Here is a 20,950-nt window from a genome sequence, read left to right on the forward strand (position 1 = left end):
GCTTTAGGTGAACAAAAAAGAGGCCTGCGTTGTATCAATCAAAAGTGGGGGGTGAAAATGTCAGTTTCTGTAGAAGCACTACTCCTTTGAGAATAAAGTAGGTGGGACCCACAATTCAAACCCCCAGTTTTTGCAGCATAAGATAATCTGTCCCACTTGTGGGTACTAACAGTAGATAAGCGTTTGTTTTTTCTACCATTTTAATACCCATAGCAGAAAAATAGGGGTGTTTGCATCAAATAAATAGGATGTAACATTTTGGGTAATACAATCGCACCGTCTCACCAAAAACTAGAAAAGAAACAAGGGTCTAATTATAATTTCGATAAGGGGGTGAAATGTCAAAACAAATAGTAGAAAATTTACGAAAAACTTCCATTCCATCTCATATTTACATTCGCCGAGTACAAAAAGAAAAAAGAAAAGAAAAAAAAAAACCAAAACACGAGCTGTAAAAAGACCAAAATACCCATACCATCTAACACAGAGCTCGTCTCAGCAGCCCAAAACCAAAACCTGGAATTCGAGCTCCAAACAGGGAGAAACTCAAATCAGAAAACATCCAAACAGACCCAAGAATTTCATGGGTTCTGATTCTGGGTCTCTTGATTTTCATCTCCCTCTTTCTGAGTTTCCTTCTTCTCGTTCTCTTTCTTGTCTGCAAACGATGACGCCCTGCTGCAAATCGGCGTCGCGAGGTAGGTCGGCTTCTCGTCTCCCGCCATTATCACCACCACTCTTGCCTCCATATCGGGTGGGATTTTCAGAGAATCTGAAGGCTTCTCGTCGCTGTTCTCAGCTTCTCTCTCGCTGTTGTCTCCGTTCTCTAAGTACCCAGAAAGCTTCCAGTAAGAGCAGGCCAGGATGAGGAGAGCGAATGCTATGAGGCCGAGCATGGCTGCGAGACCACCGAAGAGGTATGGTACAGGCGAATGCCATGGGGAGTGCTGTGCCGGAGCACCGGTTGTGTTGAAGGTATTGCTGACAGGCCTCATTTTCTTTGAAATGAGAGAGAGAGAGAGAGAGAGAGAGAGAGAGAGATGTGAAATGGGAGAAGAGGTGGTGGGTATTTATAAAAAAATAAAATAAATAAAATTGAGAGAGAGAGAGAGAGAGAGAGAGAGAGAGAGAGAGAGAGATGTGAAATGGGAGAAGAGGTGGTGGGTATTTATAAAAAAAAAAAAGTAGGTGGATTTAAAAAATAAAAATAAAAAATATTGAGGGATTTTATTTTGTGAGTGTTTTGATTTGATTTGATTTTGGTGCTTATGTCGTCATTTGTTATGGAAGCTTTTGTAAGTGGGTTTGAGAGAAAGGTACGCTTTTTTCCACTAATAGGATTTTTGTGTTTACGCACTGATGGTGTAGTGTTAGGGAGTATTGAAACCCATGTGGACGGTGGTGATTGGATTATGTAAGGAGGCAGGTCCATCATCGATATGTTATGCACGATCATACAGTTTTTAGGTGATCCTAACCGTTGGAAAAGAAGCTATAAAATTTGCAACCCATGGGTGCATGTCTAAGTGATCAGGTGTGTTAATTGAAGCGGATATTGCGTACTGAGTAAACTCTATTGGATCCATCATGATTTATGTATTTAATCCACTCTGTCCACCCATTTTACCAGATGATTTCAGGGCTTGATCTTTAAAATGAAATATATATTCAAAGCTTAAGTGGACCACACCTCAGGAAATAGTGTGAATTAAACATCTATCATTGAAAAATTCTTGGGGGCGGAAGAAGTTTTTGATCAAAATAACATTTGTCTTTTCTCTTTATCCATGTCTGTCTTTTCTCTTTATCCATGTCTTTGTGATTTTATAAACAGGTTGAATGACAAATAAACATCACCGTGGGCCCTAGCAAGGTTTCAACAATCGGAATCATTACTCCCACCGTTTCGTGTAGTGTGGTACGCCTGAGCTTTGTATATGCTTCAATATTGGGCTTAACCCCTTCAATGATTGAAAAATATATTAAGGCAGTGGATAAACCACATACATTCAAGGTGGGCCTGGCAGAGTTTCCTCGGTGGGAGAAAAGTCGCTCTGAGTAAGTTGGTAAGCAATTCGGTCTCCGGCCCAAGGGTGATAAGTAATGTTCTAGGGGTCTTTTGGATTATCACATCGACAAATAATCGCTTGCACTAAAAGCTTAAACTGTTAAAGAATGGTGTGTCAACGTATATTAAGAAACTTTAATACTACAGGATACACTCACATCGTAAGAAAGTTTATTTTTGGTTATTAGAGAAGGGTAAAGGGACTCTCACACCACAACAAATAACCATTTGCTCTGAAAGCTTAAAGAATGGTGTATCAACGTGTACAAGGGACTTTAACAAAAGTCATCCAAAGATGGTTTCTAAAGCCATAGGAGACATTTTTTTATTGTTTGACTATTAGTCTTTTAACAATTTTTTAGAAAAATTATAATGTAAATGAAAATTGGATTTTACAATTTTTCATTAGCTGAGAAATTCCGGTAGGTTTTTTGTGCTCACATTTTGGATTTCTCTATCCAAGTAGGTCTATGGTCAAAATTTTAATTTTAATCCATTTACTAGTGGACCATGGATGGAAAGGTTGGGTCCTTCATTGAGGTAGGGGTCCCAGTCCCGGCCTTAATGGTAGACTCTGAGGAGTTTCAACATGGGGTCTTGGGTTCAAAACTCACACAGGTGGTGAAATCCCACTAAGGCGGGTTTGGGTGTATATATGTAAGGAAAAAAAAAAAAAAAAAGTGGGGTCACCAGCTAACCATCTCCATGACAATGACAATAAATCATGTTATCTTTTACATTACCATGGTTTCACATGGCCCATTGCTCTACCATCATCATCATCACCGTACTATTGTTTCAGTCATTTGGAGCCAGCTTTGTTCCTTTACAGATCATACTCGGTAGGAGAAAGTACAATAATCAAAATTTCCTACTCTAAGGGAGTACTTGTATTTTCTCATTTGGGCTTTTACAACAACTTGTCATCGTGTGAGTATTTCTTTCTTTTGCTTTTACGTTGGTTTTATCCGGAAGGTCTCTCTCTCCTCCTTTTCAAGTGAAGTCCAATAGGCTGGACCACAAGATCTTTCAAACTATTAAGTGAATGTGACATCCAACCCTTTGAATATGCTAGGCCCACTTTGAGAATCAACAACTGCTAAAATCATTCCTATCTACTCATCAAGTGGGCCACATCTAAAAAACAATGCCTAGCGATTGATAAATAGTGAAATAAAAGGGTCACTAACTCAATTAGTGAAAGTGGCCAATTTTTGTATATAGAAATTCTCGTGAGGGGCCAGCCTTTTGGACAACTTATCCGCTGGGCAGACCATAACTTGTGGTCCAACCTATTGGAATTGGAATTAAGACATATATATATATATATATATATATATATATATAGAACACAACAAAAATGCACTGTAGAAGAGGTGGATGATGGAAATTGCAATCATTTGGGCATGGAATTAACAAGGAAGAGTGATTGACGGGGTTTGGGTGCTGAGCCCAACTCGGTTTAATACAGCCATGTTATACCAAGAATATGTGGGGCCCACTGTGATGTATGTGTTTTATCCACACCATCTATCTATTTTGCCAGTTCAATTTAGGGCATAAGCTGAAAATTGAAGCATGTCCAAATCTCAAATGGACTAAACTATAAGGACTAGATGGGATTGAATACCTAACGTTGAAATTTTTTTGAGGGCTACAGAAGTTTTGGATCAAGCTGAAATTTGTGTTTTTCCTTCATTGAAGTCTATGTGACATTATAAACAAGTTAGATGACAAATAAGCATGATGGTGGGCCGTAGGAAGGTTTCAATGGTGGACGTCACTGTCTTTACCATTTCATGTGGGGGGAACAATTTGAACTCGGGATATGCTTGATCCATTTGGAGTTTATACTCTAAAATCAGCTGTCAAAACAACAGAAAGCGTGGATAAAACACATACATCAAATCATGGGGGCCTCCGCTCCTCACACATGTAGTTACGTGGTGTTGGGTTCCAGAGAGAGGTTTTCTTCTGTTTTTGGTTGGGTAAGTCAAGTACCAAAACACCCTCTTACAACTTAATAAGTACCAAAAATAATAATAAATGAAAATGTCTTGCATGGAACTAGTTGTAGGTGGTAAGTAGCTGTGGGTGGGGCCATCATAGTGTATGCATGTCATTCAACCCTCCCGAAATTATTGCCCAGTCGTGAAAATAGAATGGCTCAAAAATCATGCTAATCTAATTATTATATGGGCTAATGAACAACCACCCAACAACGCAGTGGCTTGCTTGATGATTTTCAGGGCATGCATACCATTTTTATGGCATGTCACTCATATTAGAACAGCTGGATGCACATACACCGCTCTGGCCCCACACCCCCAACTTGTTTTATTTTACATGTGGTTGTTTGTGAGACCTTTCCTTAATAAATAACTTTTCAAATATAAGAAATGCTCCGCTGCTCTTAGAGCACTATAGGTTGCAGAGTTCCTAGTTTTACCAGGTTACTTGGACAGTCCAATGATCAATCTTAATCAATTTATTGATCTCAACTGTCTGTTAAGTTCATAATGCATCTAACGGCCACCATGCAACAAAAAAAAAAAAAAAACCAAAACATTGGTATTGGATGATCTAATCCATCTCATGGTGGGGCCAACCTATTAGAATGATCAGATTTCGCATTCACAAAATTTTTGGGACCTCCCTTAATGTATAATAGTATTTATTTGTGTGTGTGTGTGTGTGTATACATATATATATATATATATATATATATATATATATATATAGAGAGAGAGAGAGAGAGAGAGAGAGAGAGAGAGAGAGAGAGAGAGAGGCATGCTGATGTAGAGCGGGTCGCGGACACTTTCATGTCCAAGATGGACCAGAGAAGGCCCAATCAAAGGTAGAAGTTATCAAGACCGTCAGAACCTTAAAACATGCATATTTCGCAAACCGGAATGAATTACTCAACGTACCATATATGATTTTAGGGGTAGGATGAGCTACTTTAGCCCACGCTGAATTTGCAAGACTCCATCGTATCGATGGCCGAATTCCATATTTAGTTCCGTTTTTACTATAAATAGTAAGTTTTAATTAGATTATAACTCTTCATCCGTTGGGCTTTTGGAGTTGTGTCTAACATGAAAAGTTCTTAGAATAATTAGGAGAAAAATGTAGTTAAGCCACATAGGACACTTACTATAAAAAGTAAATTTACTATTTATAGTAAGTTACGAATTTTAGGGAGTTTTAGTTATAGTTTGCTTCTGATTTCTCTATTATTGCTTGGTATCCGTATTTAAAGGGTTGTGAACTTGTTTATTTCAATTAATCAATTTCGAATTTATTTCTATTTTCTTGCTTTCTTTCCTCATGGATTCGAGAAGTATCTGTGAGGAGTCTAGAGAAGTTCCGTAGATTCGGAATAGTTGTCCTCTTGAGGAAGACGGTGCTCGACCTCATCACATTCATCCCCGCGTTAGTTTAGTATCAAAGCGAGGACTCCCCTCGGGTTGATGACAAATAACGAAGGTATGAACAAAAATCTTGTAGACGGTGATCCAGGGATTCATTATCTTTCGGAAACAATGGAAGCTTTCCACCGAGAGAGTCAGTTGACCATATAAGGGATGCAAGCAATCCTCAACCGTATTGCGGATACGCTAATTCCGCCACGAGCCCTAGGCAGTGCTCCACCACCTTTGGTTGCTCTACCACCCATGGTTGCTGTACGACGCAACCCCGATTTTCATAGAGCACTACCAGATAATACGAGTTATAGCAATGAGGACCTCGATGACGACTTTGCCCGATAACCAGTCCATAGAGGAGATCGTCTATATCATGTTGAAAGACACTATCGAGGTAAGGCCGAACTTTCTAGTTTTAATAGGTTATTATGTATAGAAGATCTACTCAATGGATTGCCCCCCATGAGGGACATCCAACATCACATATGCCTTGTCCCTGGGGCTATCTTGCCCAACCGCCTTCACTGTCAGGTGAGTCAAACAAAATGTCAGATCTTAAAGGCAGGAGTGAAGGATCTGATCGATACTAGTCAAGTTAAGGAAAACATGAATACATATATTGTGATAGCTCAAGAGCCTAATGGCAAGTACAAGAAAAGGGCTAATAAACATCGGCATCAAAAGTTATCTCAGAATCATGAACAAGTCCCTCGAGTAACTAGAGGACAAGTTTTTTTTCAAGCGAATGGGTCTGATGTAGAATGTGTCACAGATACATTCCTAGTATGGTTGGACCAAAAAAAGGTGAACCGTAAATTAATCATAACTTTTGATCTGGGTATCGTTACGGCGCACTAGACCGAGTATTATGAACCAAAGTAGCACGAGAACTCGAGGACGAGTTCGTTTAAAGTAGAGGGGATTGATGTAGAGCGGGTCGCGGACACTTTCATGTCCAAGATGGACCAGAGGAGGCCCGATCAGAGGCAGAAGTCATCAAGACCGTCAGAACCTTAAAACATGTATATCTCGCAAACCGGAATGAGTTACTTGATTTACCATATATGATTTTGGGGTAGGACGAGCTAATTTATCCAACCAACCTGGCTATGCTCGGTTACCCATGCTGAATTTGCGAGATTCCATCATATCGACGACCGAATTCCATGATTAGTTCCATTTTTACTATAAATAATAAGTTTTAGTTTGATTATAACTCTTCATCCATTAGGCTTTAGGAGTTGCGTCCAACATGAAAAGTTCTTATAATAATTAGGAGAATAATGTAGTTAAGCCACATAGGACACTTACTATAAAAGTAAATTTACTATTTATAGTAAGTTATGAATTTTAGGAGTTTTAGTTATAATTTGCTTCTGATTTCTCTCTTATTTCTTAGTATCCCTATTTAAAGGGTTGTGAACTCGTTTATTTCAATTAATCAATTTCAAATTTATTTGAATTTATTTCTATTTTCTTGCTTTCTTTCCTCGTGGATTCGAGAAGTCTCTGTAAGGAGTCCAGAGAAGTTCTATGGATTCGAAATAGTTATCCTCTTGAGGAAGACGGTGCTCAACCTCACGTCCTTCCCTGCGCCACATGATCACCTAAACATAGGCCTGAAATCTGAATAACTCATGTGATACCGCACTGCATGAAACCCTCTGGATCAATTTTCACCATGATCCAAAACTTTGGTGAGTCATAGGAAAGAGATATACAAATTAAGAGAGGAAATTGTTTTCTTTTGCCATTGCCGACCAAAGTTTTAAATTAGGGTAAAACTTGGGCCCTGAAGATTTCATGGGATACTACATCACATGACCATTTAGATTTTTGGCTCGCATTACGTTTGATGAGTTTTAAAAAAAGTTCTCACAAGAACTCATGAGAAGTGGTGCGCATTGGGCATCATTCGGCTATATGAGGCATGCCCTCATGCTCACTTATGCACATGCACACCTTTGCACAGTTGTCATGGCCCAAAATCCGAATGGTCCATGTGATGCAACACCCCATGAAATCCCCGAGGACCAAATTTCACCTTGATCCAAAACTTTGGTGGGCCATAGCGAAGAGATGCAAATCAAGGGAGGAAACTGTTTTATTTTGTCATGACCATCAGGTAAAAGTTTGGCCCTACGAGTCTAATGGGGTGCTACATCACGTGGAGCATTCAAATTTGGGCTCACATCACATTTGATGAGTTCTCAAAAAGTTCTCACGAGAATTCATAAGAACCAGCTCACGGCTGAGCATTGGGTTATATGAGACATCCTCAGCTACGTGCACACATGTCATGGGCTTGAAATTCGAATAGTCTATGTGATGCGGCACCTTATAAAATGCTTGGGGACAAATTTTCACCTTGATGTAAAAACTTTGGTGGGCCATATCAAAGAGAGATTCAAATTAAAGGAGGAAATTGTTTTCTTTTGTAGCTACGCACCAGTTCGCACAGAACTTATTCAAACTTTTTTGAGACCTCGTCATACATGATGTGACTCAAAAATCTGAACGGTCCACATGGAGCAACACGTCGTGAGAACCCCCCCCCCCCCCTCAGGGTCCAATTTTTACTTTGATTTAAAACTTTGGTGGGCTATGAAAGATGAAAATAATTTCCTCCCTTAATTTGTATTTCTCTTTCCTATGACTCACTAGAATTTTAGATCTGGGTGAAAAATTTTCCCCGGAGTTTTATGGGATTCTACATCACATGGACAGTTCGGATTAGACGCCCATGACACATGTGCAAAGGTGCACAGGTGAGCATGACTCTCTCTCTCTCTCTACACACACACACACACACACTTTCATGCATGGGTGTTAAAATGTATTCTTAAGTCACAAAGTGAGTTATTGTTCTTGTTGCTGTCAAAATCTTAACTACCCTCCGCTTGAATATCCGAACTCCAAGTCGCTTCAGAGTCCTGAGCCTGCACAGCAATGGTGAGCAAAGGAGACCCTGGCTTAAACAAAGGACCCTCCAATGCCTAAGTTAGGTCAAGGGAATCTGGGTCAAAGTTGAGTTGTAAAGGGAGAGTGCGAGATATTGCGTACCTGTTTCCTCCCCGCAAGATGCTATTTATACCCCCTCGCCTAAGATGGGCATGTCTGCATAACTCGGCACATCTTGGGGTATTTGCCACATCCTACGGGCGATTCAGCTACCCAGTTGTCGTGTGGTCGTGCGGACATGGGTGGTTTAGTTATCATTGTCAATCGTTTGGTAATGGGATACCTCATGGTCTTCCTCATTAGTGGATTCTGATCCGAATCCTGAACCGACCGTCTCAACCTCAGATCATTCCGAGCCGACTGCCTTGGCCTCGAATCATTCCAGGATCTCGCTCTGAATCCTGAGTCGGCAGTCCCGGCCCCAGATCATTCCGCCTAGGGCCTCGGAGCGAAGGCGTAACTGATATCGAATTGGAAGTCCTTCCCTCAACTATTCTCATAACTTTGAGCTTAGTGTTAAGTCTCGAGTTAGCTCTGAATAGCCTCAGACCTCAGAGTTAAGACGTCTCTAATCTTCCCATAACAGAAGCTCCCTACTCTCCGAGTTCAGACACGGACTCAGAGAGTAAGCCCATGCGGCAAATCAGCAGCCTCCACCGTTGTGCCCCTAACACGTGCAGCCATGGTCATGGTTTTCATATCCGAAAAGATACGTACTCGGGGTTTTCTGTCTACGGGTTAACCTCAGGCAGACACGTGGCGACGGTTAGGATTTCGAATCGTCAAGAGTAATTATGAGGGGTCGCCACGTGAGCCAAGAGGGACAGCTAAGTGACGCTTCCACTGATCGGAGCTCATCGCCCAATACCAAGGGCACGCGACTCGGCAGTGCCTAGGCCAGTGGCACTTAGCCACATGTCTCTTGAAGTCGGCTCATGACGGTTCGGCTGCGACCATCATTTCTCGCCATTAATGCGAGAATCACTCGTGGGTTATAAAAAACCCTAGCGCTCGGAGACGCCCTCATTTTCATTTTCTGAATTCTCGTTGCTATGAGCTGCCTGAGGAGGCGATTTCTGGCGAAGGTGATTTTCGGCGATTGTGACCTGAAGGAGAGGTGATTTCGACCGATTAGCAGTTTTCGATAGAAACGATTTCTGATGACCATTCCAGACAGCTTCCGGTGAGTCCCCCCTCACTTCCAGATTACCCTTATTTTCTTCGTTTCTATGAAATGTCGAACGACTCGAAGATGGTCCGAGGCGATTATGCCTTCGAAGATGATTCCGGGCCAGAGAGCTCGGATGGTAAACGAGAGGCCTCTGAAGGCCCCCGTTGATGCAGTACCCCTCTACCCTCTACCCAGGAGGGACAAAGAGGCTGGGGCTCGGGCGCTCCGCAAGATTCAACAAGGGGGCTTACGGAGATGCCCACAAATGGGTGAACTGTGGAGACCATCCCAGGAGGCTCTGTGCTGGTTAAGTCCCAGATGGAATGGGTCCGATCAGAATTCGAGATCTCAGACTTCGTCCAGATATGAGTGTCAGAGCCCCTTGACACCGCTGGAGCTCCTGTTGAAGGGGAAGTAGCGATCTTCCTCTACCTGACAATGTGGACTCAGATGATGCGCCCTACAATGTGGACTCTGCCTGACAGCCTATTTGGGACTGGCCTCAAGCCAGTTTACTCCCAATACTTGGAGGGTTTTAATATCTTCATACATCATCTGACGCCAAAGTCAAGAACCGAAACTTGATAATTTTATATTTGATCATGCACGATAGTCAGGAGCCGTGGTACTACTTTGCAACCTGCGGCAGCAAGGGCTCAGGGCTAGTCCTGCAACTTCCACCCTCTAACAAGGATTGGAAGAATAAATGGTTTTGGGCTTCGAGCGAGTGGGAAGCACCGGCAATGAAGCTTAGGAATCTGAGGACTTAGGTTCCTACCCGATTTACTCTTCCAGGTCAAATCCCGAACAATCTTTTTGTCATGCTTCCTTGTTTGTTGTAGTCTGATCAATGTCTTCATTCCATTTTTGCAGACTTCCTGAGAGGCCAGCCTCTCATCACCTCAGATCAAAAGAATCAGATCGCCAAGGCCAGGGCCTGTTCGAAAGATCTACACTCCTGGTCGATCCTGATTACCGCGGACAACCTTCATCGGTCGGGCTCTGCAAGTCTAAGCCGCTCCCCACTTCATTCAATAAGTGCCCCTTTACCTTTTACTTTGACGAAACTGAAGATCTCACAACTTGGACATTAATGTGATTTATTGTCCCATGCGCAGGCATGGCCGAAGCTTCCAAATCTCAGAAGAGGAAGGCCCGACGTCAGTCGAGGAGATGTTGAGGTTCGAACAGCAGACGAAGACAACGAATCAGAAGTGGTAGGTGACTCCTCGCGACGGGGGCCCCTCGGCCCCAATTTCTATTGCCACAGTTTCAGCTCCTGCTATTACAGCTTCAATTTATGTTGTTGTAGCTCCAATTTCAGTTACTGCAGCTCCAGCACACACCGGGGTTGGGGCCGTCTCCACCAGCCCCCGAACCCTGCATAGCCATCCCGTCTTCTTCCGAAAGGGAGGAAGCCATTCGGATGGCCGACCCGATGCTCTCTCCTCCCAAAGTCGGAGATGATCCTAGAGCCGAGGCCCAAGCTTCGGCAGGCAGCAGGATGGAGGCAGGGGGAGCGACAGAGTCTACTCTGGTCGGAACCAATGCATTCAGACTTCCGTCAGGCTATCATATGTCGGGCTTATTTCGCTAAGCTGCGAAGCATGCTCCGGAGGAGGAGATTACTACCCTCCTTAACAAGTCGGACGGGTCCTTCATAAACGATATAGCCTCTGTCTTCTATTCAGTATTTTTACTAACCTTTTCTGTCTTGATTCTCCTCTCATCGCGTTCATATGCTTATATTCTTTTTTTTATTCAGTCCGTCCCGAAGCTCCTGTTAACTCGGGAGAGGTTGAGGGAGATCACATAGAAGGACAGGAAGATAGCGGCTCTCAGGGGCGAGGTCGAGACTCTCCGGGATGAGGTTACAGTCCTCCTAATACAGCAGGCCGAACTGCACCAACTGCTTGATGATGGAAAGGCGCGAGAGTTACAGCTCTAATGGGTCCTCAATGACCTTCAATCATGATGTGCTGTTGCTGCGATCGAACTGACGGGAGCCAAGGCTTACGCGGACTCGCTCGCGAAGGACAATGCCCGACTGGGGGATGCACTGGAGCGGACCAAGACTGAGGCGGTGGAAGAATTGAGTTGAGCAGTGGCGAGAGCGAAGGAGGCACAACGGGCCGAGGATGAAGCTTCGCTGGCATTGGCGATTGCTGTTGCGATGGATGCGTTCAAGTCCTCGGAGGAGAAGACCACTGAAGCTAACAAGTTCCTATAACTGCGGCTATGACGCCTGCATAGATGTGGTCCAGGAGCTCTATTCGGATCTCAACCTTGAGTCCCTTACATCCAAGGATGCAGGGGAGAGACCGACTGAGGACGTCTCCCCGGGCCTGGCTCCCACCTCTCAACCTCCTCCGACCGAATAGTTTTTAACATCCCCTCTCTTTTAACTCTTTTAAACAATATTTTGATGGATAATTTTGTGGATGATCTTTTTCACCCTCTAGAGAGGGCTCGATATAACATAGTCGATTTTTTAAATGATGATTACACCGATGATTGCTAGATGTTAAGTTGTTGATTGACGAGCCAACTCCTTAGCAAGTCAGCTCATCCCAGGGCCATCTTCCTGTACTCAGGAAACCCCTTGGTTATTTCGTAGAATTTCGTGATGTTGAATTTATAAGGACCGACCCTTTGACGAGTCAACCCTCCCCATGAATGGCGAGCGGCTTTTTGTAGATCAGTCGCTCGTACGACGAGCCGACCCCTTCATCAAGGGATCGGGCCGTCCATGGGCTTTTCCTCTAGATATGAGGGGATCCCTTGGTGAATTTTCATGGGTTAACATACTAACCCCTTCTCTCAAGGATCAGTCTATTGAGTCAGCCCCTGCTTGTGAGAGGCAACATTTTCCATTTGTCGACAAGTCGTTCAAGTATATATGTAGAACATATATTTTATTGAAAGCCTTGAGAGGTTAGCCGCTCCAAGGTGTACACTTATTGAGGGCTTTCAGCAGCCAGTACATCAGGGGTAGTAGATTTTCAGGTGTTTGACGTTCCAAGGATGGGGGAGCTGACGCCCTTTAAGATCTTCCAAGTGGTAGGAGCATGGCTTGGTCAATCGGACCACGCAGTAAGGCCCCTCCCAATTGGGTCCGAGTATTCCAGCCCCTGGCTCTGCAGTATTCTGGAAAACTCGGCGAAGGACCAAATCATCTGGACGGAATCGCCGACTCTTGACCTTGGAGTTGTAGAATCGCGCCACCTGCTGATGTCGGGCAGCAAATTGGAGTCTGGAGACATCTCTAGCTTCCTCGAGTAGGTCCGGATTGGTTGCAATCTGCTCGGTGTTCCAATCTTCCTGATAGTTCTTGACCTGAGATGTAGGGAAACCAATCTCGACTGGTACCGTCACCTCAGAACCATAAGATAGCGAAAATGGGGTTTTCCCATTAGATGACTGAGCCGTAATCCTATAGGCCTAGAGGACGAATGGGAGCTCCTCAGCGCAGTTGCCTTTCGCTTTCTCCAACTTTTTTTGAGATGATGCTTGATGACTTTGTTGACTGCCTCAACTTGTCCACTGGATTACAGATGCCGAGGTGAGGAATACGCATTTGAAATGCCGAGCCCCCAGCACATGCCTCAAAACTTATCGTTGCCGAACTGTTTGCCGTTATCAGAAATAATGGTGCGTGGGATCTAAACCGACAGATGATGTTCTTCCAGACAAAGTCGACCACCTTCTGCTCAGTGATTTTTACGATAGGCTCAGCTCGGCCCACTTGGTAGAGTAGTCGACTACAACGATAGCGAACTTGACTTGTCCTTTCCCAATGGGCAGAGGTTCGATGATATTGATTCCCCATTGAGCAAATGGCCACGGCCCGCTCATGGGGGTCATCTCTTCCGCGGGTTGCCTTGGCACGGTTGCATATCGCTGGCACTTATCACACATTTGGACATAGTTTTTCAAGTCCTCCTTGATGGTCAGTCAGAAATATCCTTGACGGAGTATTTTCAGAGCCAAGGCTCGGCCACCAAAGTAATTTCCGCATATGCCTTCGTGAATCTCCCGAATCACATAGTCTGCTTCATCGGGTCGAAGACACCTGAGGTATGGCTATGAATGCCCTTTCTTGTACAAGATCCCGTCCAAGACTATGTACCGTGCATCTCTGACCCTTAGACGCCTTACCTCTAACTTGTCCAAAGGGGCCTCACCAGATGTGAGGTAATTGTAAATCGGGTCCATCCAACTCGGTGTGACATTTACTGGGTTGACCGCTTCCTATTCTGTTCGGTCAATGCTTGGATGCTCTATAAACTCTAAAGGGACAACTCGATGAATCTTTCCCTCCAGAGCCGAGGCTAGCCTTGCGAGGGCGTTGACCCAGGAATTCTCTATTCTTGGTATTTGATTGATAGTGCAGCTCAAAAACTTCTCTATCAACTTTATGGCCTCGGCCAGATAAGCTACCATCCTGGTCTCCTTGACCTTATAGTCAGTGGAGATGTGATTCACCACCAACTGAGAGTCACACCGCACTTCGAGGGACTGGACCCCCAGACTGGCCACCAGTTTGAGCCCAGCCAATAGGGCTTCATATTTCGCCTCATTGTTAGAGGCCTTGAAGCCTAATCTGATTGCGTACTAGATAGTTGTAGAGTCAGGCGCAACTAGGACTATCCCTGCTCCAGCGGGTTGGCGTTGGATGACCCGTCCATGAAGAGGGTCCACCTCGGTTCTGATTTTGTATCTTAATTAGCTGGAGGAGTGGGCGAAGGAGCTGCTTCTACTTCGGTGCTCGTCCCCTCTTCATTAGGAGCAATGAACTCTGCAATGAAATCGGCCACAGCTTGGCCCTTAGTTGTAGTCCTTAGTCGGAACTGGATATCGAACTCCCTGAGTTCAATTGCCCATTTAGTTAGCCGACCCAACACCTAGGGCTTTTGGAGGACTTGTTTGAGGGGAGAGTCGGTCAAGACAATAATGGAATGGACCTGGAAGTATAGGCGTAACCTCCGAGCTGAGACAATCAGACAGAGTGCTAACTTTTCCAGAGCCCGGTACCTTGTCTCGGTAGGCACCATTGCTTTGCTCACATAGTACACAGGGTACTGCTTACCCCCCACCTCTCTGATCAACGTGGAGCTGATGGCTAGGGCCGAGACTACGGATACAGGAACAAGGACTCGCCTTCTTCAAGCTTAGACAGTAGGGACGATGAGCCTAAATATTACTTCAACTGCTAGAAAGCTTGCTCACATTCTAATGTCCACTCGGCCTTCTTATGACCCTTCAACTGCTGAAAGAAGGGGAGGCATTTATCCATGGCTCTGGATATGAACCGCCCGAGTGCTGCTACTCATCCAGTGAGACATTGTATCTCTTTTGTCATCTGAGGTGAGCTCATATCGAGGACCGCCTTAATCTTGTCAAGATTTGCTTTAATGCCCCGTTGACTAACCTGAAACCCGAGGAATTTGCCGGAGCCGACTCTGAAAGCGCACTTCGTGGGATTCAGCTTCATACAATATTCTTAGAGGATGGAGAAGGTTTCTCCAAGATCTGATAGGTGATTGGACGCCTTGATGCTCTTAACGAGCATGTCGTCAACATAAACCTCCATAGTATGTCCGATCAACTTGGCGAACATCTGATTCACCAATCTTTGATACGTGGCCCCTGCATTTTTCAGGCCGAACGGCATAACCCGGTAAAAGTAGAGTCCCTTGTCGTTGACGAAGGTAGTCTTCTACCTGTCTCGGGGATGTATCACAATCTGGTTATACCCAGAATAGGCATCCACGAAGGTGAGCAGTTCATGCCCAGCTGTATTATCTACCAGCTGGTCGATCCAAGGCAGGGGGAAACTATCCTTTGGACAGGCCTTGTTCAAGTCCGAGGAATCCACATAGACCCGCCACTTCCTATTCGCTTTCTTGACGAGGACCACATTTGCGATCCAATCTAGATAGTGCACCTCCTCGATGAAGTCAACACTTAGGAGTTTGGAGACCTCGTCGGCTATGGCTGCATATTGCTCGACGTCGAATGATCTCCTCTATTGTTTCACTGGTTTGTGATCTGGATCCACATTTAGCCTGTGAACTATGATATCAAGAGAGATTCCCGGCATATCCTCGTGTGACCATGCGAAGACATCTTTGTGTTCCCGTAGGAAGGCCAATATTTCAAACCGTTGCTTGGAATTCAATGACATTCCGACCTGAACAGTTTTGCTCAGATCTGTTTCATCAAACGGCACGGCCTCCAAGTCTTCCACGGATGAATCCTCTGTAGGTCCCCTAAGATCGAGGACGTTGATGGTGAGAGCTTGCTTCACCGACCCTTTCTTCACTGCTATTGCATAACATTTTCAAGCCTTGCGTTGATCACCTCGGAGGTAGCCTATTTTGCCATCGGCGGGAAACTTCATCATTAGATAGTATGTGGACACGACGCACTCATTGCATTAAGGTAGGGTCTACCCAAGATGACGTTGTGCACTGATGGCATATTAATGACAAGGAAGTCCACCAAGAGGGTGACTTGATGCTGTCCTTCTCCTTCGGTCACAGGGAGGGAGATGGCTCCTTCGGAGATCACCCTTTCTCCGGCAAAACCATGCAGAGGGGTCTTCATAGGTCTGAGGCGTGACCTTAGAATCCCCATTCTTTCGAAAGCATCCGAGTAGATAAAATCAGCCGAGCTCCCGGTGTCGACCAAGATGCGATACACCTTATGGTTGGCTATGGTCATAGTCACCACTAGGGCATCATCGTGCGGATGTTGAATTCTATGTGCATCATCTTCCATAAAGGTCAGGCCGCAAGGGCTGACTCGAAGGTCTTTCCTCGGCCTCTCGGTCATGTGGACGTAGTGCTCCGGGTCAAACTTCCGGGAGTGGACTTTACGGGCCCTATTTGAGTCTCCTCCACCGGACGAACTACCAAAGATTGTACGAATTTCAACCGGTTCTTCTGCAGCTTTGCTCTATTGCTCTTCTCTCTGAGCTGTTCTCTCCTCCTTAGTGTATCGGCACAGATGACCCTTACGGATGAGGGTCTCGATCTCGTCTTTGAAATCTATGCAGTCACTCGTATTATGGCCATGGTCGCGGTGGAACCGGCAACACTTGTGCTTGTCTCGGTGCTCTGCATCGGCCTTCGTGCAAATGAGCCAATTCAGGAGCTTTTAACCCCTGATGTCCAACAGTATCTTCTCTGTAGATGTGTTGAGGGGAGTGTAGGAACGGAACTTACCCTCAGGCTTCCTGCTCGGCGGACGATCACAAGGGACATGGTCATCCAATTTCTTGCTGGATGGCTGGGGTTCTTCGTTTCTCAGCCTCTTCCCTTTGGTTGGCGGCTCTGCCACTTGAACATTTTTGCGGGAGTTGGAGAATTCCTCGGCGTTAGTGTATTTTTGAGCTCTGGTGACGAGCTCGGCCAACGTCTTAGGTGGATTCTTTCCAATAAAGAAGGTAAACTTCCCCTCTTTCAGACCGCTGAACATGGCAAAGGGCGCCATTTTGTCATCATAGTCCTTCACCTGCAATGCTTCCTCGTTGAAGCGGGCGATGAAGTCCTTCAATGACTCTTTAGGACCCTGCTTAATGGTGAACAAATGACTAGTCGGCTTCCGACTCTTCTTACCACTTATGAACTGGGTAAGGAACAATTTGTTGAGCTCTGCAAAGGAACCAACTGAATTGGGTTTGAGTTGCCTGTACCAACTTTGAGCGGATCTAGTAAGGGTGATCGAGAATCCCCTACACATCATCGTATCCGTAGCTGTCTAGATTTGCATCCATGAGCGATAGGCCTCTACATGCTCAGACGGGTCGCCAGACCCAGAGTACTGGATGATGGGAGGTATTCGGAACTTCTACGGCATCACCTCGCTCATGATTGTAGAGGTGAAGGGAGGTTCGGTCTCTTCCATAATCGCCTGAACGGCAGTAGGAACGGATGAGGGCTGCTGATTCTGCTGTAGCATTAGAACTCGATTGTTGAGTTTCGCGAAACGTGCTTCCCACAGATCTTTATTTTCGGCTACCATCTCCCACGGAGCCTTTACTTCAAGGGTCCTCCCCCCATCTCCTCTCCAGCTCGTGACAGAGATTTGTCGATGCCAGAGCCGAAGTGATTGAAGCGTTCGTTGGAGCTCAAGCCGTTGTGTTCCAAACCGGAACTTAGTTTTGGGTCGAAGGGGGGTTCTAGACTGAAGCTGGAACCCGTGCAGATTGATGTTGTGACCCTTCGGGTCTCATACTCCATGGCGCGGACTCGACTTCCACCACCGGTCCAAGCGTTTCCCAGACAGGATGCGACTGCTGCTCTTATCGTTGCTTCATCTGATTGATTTCATCACGTAAGGCTTGGATCTCGTTCTGCATGGCTCGATACTTACTCGCCCGATTACGGGAACGCTGGGATGGTCCTGGAGCCAACTTGGCGTGAAGTGGAAGACCGAGTTTGATTGTTCGGCTCCGACTCCACAGCTATGAATTTCTTCTTTCCTCTTGACACTGTGTTGGAGAATATGAACCTGACTTTTCGTATAAGAATTCCCACAGATGGCGCCAAAAATGTTGCTGACAAAATCTGAACTACCCTTCGCTCGGATATCCAAACTCCGAGCCACTTCAGAGTCCTGAGCCTGCACAGTAATGGTGAGCAAAGGAGACCCTGGCTTAAATAGAGGACTCTCCGATGCCTAAGTCAGGTTAAGGGAATTTGGGTCTAAGTTGAGTTGTGGAGGGAGAGTACGAAATATTGCGTACCTGTTTCCTTCCCGCAAGATGCTATTTATACCCCCTCGCTTGAGATGGGCATGTCTGCATAACTCGGCACATCTTGGGGCATTTACCACATCGGCTACCCAGTCGTCGTGTAGTCATGCGGACGTGGGTGGTTGAGTAACCGTCGCTAATCGTGTGGTAGTAGGACACCTCATGGTTTTCCTCATTAGTGGATTCTGATCCGAATCCCGAACCGACCGCCTAAGCCTCGGATCACTCCGAACCGACTGCCTCGGCCTTAGATCATTCCAGGATCCCGCTCTAAATCCCGAGTCGGCAGTCCCGGCCCCAGATCATTCCGCCTAGGGCCTCGGAGCAAAAGCGCAACTGATATCAAATTGGAAGTCCTTCCCTCTACTATTTTTATAACTCTGAGCCTAGTCTTGCGCCTCGAGTCGGCTCTGAATAGCCTCGGACCTCGGAGTTGAGACATCTCTGATCTTCCCATAACAGTTCTTATGTAGGTGAAATGTGTGAACGCCTCAAGCACAATACTATTCCTAGTTGCACCTGACACGTGGACAACCTAATCAATCAATCTGAATTGTCCATTATGTCCGGCCACTTCTCCAAGTCCATGGAGCAACACCACAATGATCAGGTAATTCTAACCATCCAACCACTATCCTATATGAATAAACAATCAAGATTGTTCTTAAAAAACATGCCAGCTATTGTTTAAGCCCATCAAAATTGATTAGGTTTCTAAGGATCAATTTTCCATTAATGGTTTAGAAAACATATGTTACAAAAACAATGAAGACATGTATAGGATAGATAGCACCGATATTGATCACTGCTCTTTCTGCATGCTGACCTATAAATAGTGGCTAGACCCAATGAAGGGTCCTGATCGATTGAATAGAGTGTTCATATGCCCCCATGCAACTAAATAGATAGTGTGCCATTGTGACACCATGGTGCCATGATTGGCTGGACCCTTTAAAAAAAATATTGTACGGCTCAAAAAATGACCACTCATCATCTCTAAATGTGGCTTACTAACAAATTCCTCACCTGTGGCAACCATATAAAAAGTCAAATTAAAAAAGAAAAAAAAATGTTATGCTATAAGCGTCGGTACATCACGTGTAAGATATCAGCAATTTGTAACATATTCCACACTAGGAATTTTCAACCATCACTTTCATTGATTATATTAGTAATTTCTATGGTTATCTTAATCTTACAATTAATAAGCATAAAAGAAAGAAAGATTCGTGGCTAAATAATCACATCCAAGTTAGGTATCAAGCACTCTTTATATGGGTACTTGAGAGACACGGGGACAAGATCTGATCCATTCATCTGTTGGGTCTAGCACTCAAGCATTTATTTTATTTTTGGGAACGGATTAGGCGCGGCCCCGGCCTTGCCCAAGAGGGTGCTGCCCTTACTGTGGGGCCCACCTTGATGCATGTATTCTATATCCACTCCATCCATATGTTTTTCCATATCATTTTAGGGCATAAGATCGAAAAACGAAGCAGATTTAAAAATCAGGTGGACCATGCCATAGGAAACAGTGGCGAATGACCATTAACAACTTAAAATGGGCAACATAAGTTTCGTAATCAAGCTGTTATTTGTTTTCTCACTTCATCCAGGTTTATGTGATCTTATCAACAGCTCGGATGGAAATTAAACATGATGTAAAGATTACAGTGGGTCCTAACGAGTTTTTAATTGTGGAACGTTAAATCAACACAATTCCCTATGGTATAGTCAACCTGAGATTTGAATTGCTTCATTTTTGGCTCATATCCTAAAATGATCTGGCAAAACAGATGGACGGTGTGGATATATAATACATACGTCAAGGTGGGTCCCACGGTGAGGGCTACACCATCTTGGGTGAGGCCGAGGCTGCACCTAATCCGCTCCCGTACTTTTAATTGCAGCTGCTGTTTGGACATTCTTCAAACCGTCCGTTTGTTATCAATGAAAATCATCTAATTGGTGGATAAGATCATTCAAGTGATCTGACTTTAGAGTATGTTTCATCAAGGGTAGGGATCTAGTACATGAACGGTACGGATGTTGTACATGTAGGCTACGTGTATGGAGGACAGTGCAGGATAGAGAATTAACTAGGAACCTTTTCGTAGTAGATAAGAGAGATTCGCAGGAGGAGTGATCCAATGGGTGAATCGCGGGAGACTTGTCAATAAAGCACAGTTTACGAGAGATAACAACTTAAAAAACATATCTCTTTGTGAAAGTTTCCTATCCCAAAATCAATCCCGGCCCACTCATTTAAACGTTCAGTATTTTCTCATATATATGGCCTACATGAAGAGACAATTAAATTGAATTACGGGTGAGAAAACATTAACGGTTGGGATTCACTTGAATACCGGACTAGATCTAGCATGCACGTGATATATGGGTACGTGTACCGCGATTCTCTTATTGAATCTCTCCACGCGCGAATTTCCTTAGAATTACACACCGAAAAAGCTACTCTAGGGACACAGGAGTTATTTTAAAAAAAGGTCATGGTTATTTATGGAATGGAGGAAAGGTGGAGGTGCTGGGTACGTCGGAGCAGT

The 20,950-nt window shown here is 44.7% G+C and overlaps 2 protein-coding genes across 2 annotated transcripts; both read right to left on the reverse strand.

Annotated features, from left to right (window-relative positions):
- Positions 1-320: 320 nt before the first annotated feature.
- LOC131256812 (protein GLUTAMINE DUMPER 3-like) lies at positions 321-1,050 on the reverse strand. The gene has a single exon (XM_058257851.1). It carries the CDS (start codon positions 993-995, stop codon positions 582-584), a length of 414 nt encoding a protein of 137 aa, XP_058113834.1. The 5' UTR covers positions 996-1,050; the 3' UTR covers positions 321-581.
- Positions 1,051-16,789: 15,739 nt separating this feature from the next.
- On the reverse strand, positions 16,790-17,374 carry LOC131256421 (uncharacterized). Its single transcript, XM_058257325.1, has one exon. The coding sequence runs from the start codon at positions 17,372-17,374 to the stop codon at positions 16,790-16,792; it is 585 nt and encodes a 194-aa protein (XP_058113308.1).
- Between the last annotated feature and the right edge of the window lie 3,576 nt (positions 17,375-20,950).

Source organism: Magnolia sinica, chromosome 9, assembly GCF_029962835.1.
Source record: "Magnolia sinica isolate HGM2019 chromosome 9, MsV1, whole genome shotgun sequence".
In the NCBI taxonomy this organism is placed as follows: Eukaryota; Viridiplantae; Streptophyta; class Magnoliopsida; order Magnoliales; family Magnoliaceae; genus Magnolia; species Magnolia sinica.